Raw genomic sequence first — 1,072 nt, forward strand, 5'->3', positions numbered from 1 at the left:
GTTTCTTCTTATCTCTGTTCTAAAAGGACTTCCTTTTACTCTGAGGTCATAGTCTCTCCTACCAATGGAAACATTTTCCCACTCTGTCCAGGCCATTCAGTATTCTAACTCTGGCTATTGGACCCTCCACCTTCCACCAACACTTTTCTGGGCTCTGATATTGGACTTGAAATATCAACTGTTTCTCTTTCCCAGGTGTTGCAAGGTCTGCTGAGTTTCTCCAGCACTTTCTGTATTTCTGTATTCATATTATGTATAACACAGATACTTATATTACATACAGAGTCATAGAGATGTACAGCACAGAAACAGATCCTTTGGTCCAACTCACCCATGCCGACCAGATATCCTAAATTAATCTAATCCCGTTTCCCAGCACTTGGTCCATATCCCTCTAAACCCTTCCTATTCATATACCCATAAAGATGCCTTTTAAATGTTGCAATTGTACCAGCCTCCACCACTTCCTCTGGCAGCTCATTCCACACACAACCACCCTCTGTGTGAAAAAGTTTTATATCTTTTATATCTTTCCCCTCTCACCTTGAACCTGTGCCCTCCAGTTCTGGACTCCCCCACCCCAGGGAAAAGACTTTGCCTATTTACACTATCCATGCCCCTCATGATTTTATAAACTACATTAAATATATACCACTAGTCTGTGTTTACACCTATAGTATGAGATGAGATGAGTATACATGAGATGTGAGTGTAGTACAGTGCCCTGTGGGGTCCCCTGGAGCAGGCAGCCAGCCCCGCCCCCTCGCCTGCCTGTCAGTCACACTAGGGGCGGGGCCTCTCTGATCGATGTGCGCGCGCTGGATGGATCACCCGTGGCTCGGGTTTGATTGGTGGGACTGGAGGACTGTGGACTGTTTCCGGTTGAGGGTTCAGGAGGCGGCGCGGGGCTGAGGGTCTCTCTGTGAGGGTCTGTGTCCCGATGGCGGGGAGCCGGCTGGAGAAATGCGGCACCATCTTCACCAGGTGATGGGAGGGTTATTATAGACTCGGACCGCGTGTTAATGGGAATTCACCCTCCACACCCTCCCCCTACCCCACACCCTCCCCCCAC

At 49.0% G+C, this 1,072-nt stretch overlaps 1 protein-coding gene across 1 annotated transcript in view; it reads left to right on the top strand.

Annotated features, from left to right (window-relative positions):
• Positions 1–877: 877 nt before the first annotated feature.
• The window catches only part of mrps23 (mitochondrial ribosomal protein S23), a 10,551-nt gene continuing 10,356 nt past the window's right edge, over positions 878–1,072 (top strand). Inside the window, exon 1 of the mRNA XM_043718211.1 lies at positions 878–984. Coding sequence (XP_043574146.1) covers positions 941–984 — 44 coding nt within the window. The 5' untranslated portion in view covers positions 878–940. The remainder of the gene's footprint in view (positions 985–1,072) is intronic.

The sequence above is a fragment of the Chiloscyllium plagiosum genome, chromosome 28, assembly GCF_004010195.1.
Source record: "Chiloscyllium plagiosum isolate BGI_BamShark_2017 chromosome 28, ASM401019v2, whole genome shotgun sequence".
NCBI lineage: Eukaryota > Metazoa > Chordata > Chondrichthyes > Orectolobiformes > Hemiscylliidae > Chiloscyllium > Chiloscyllium plagiosum.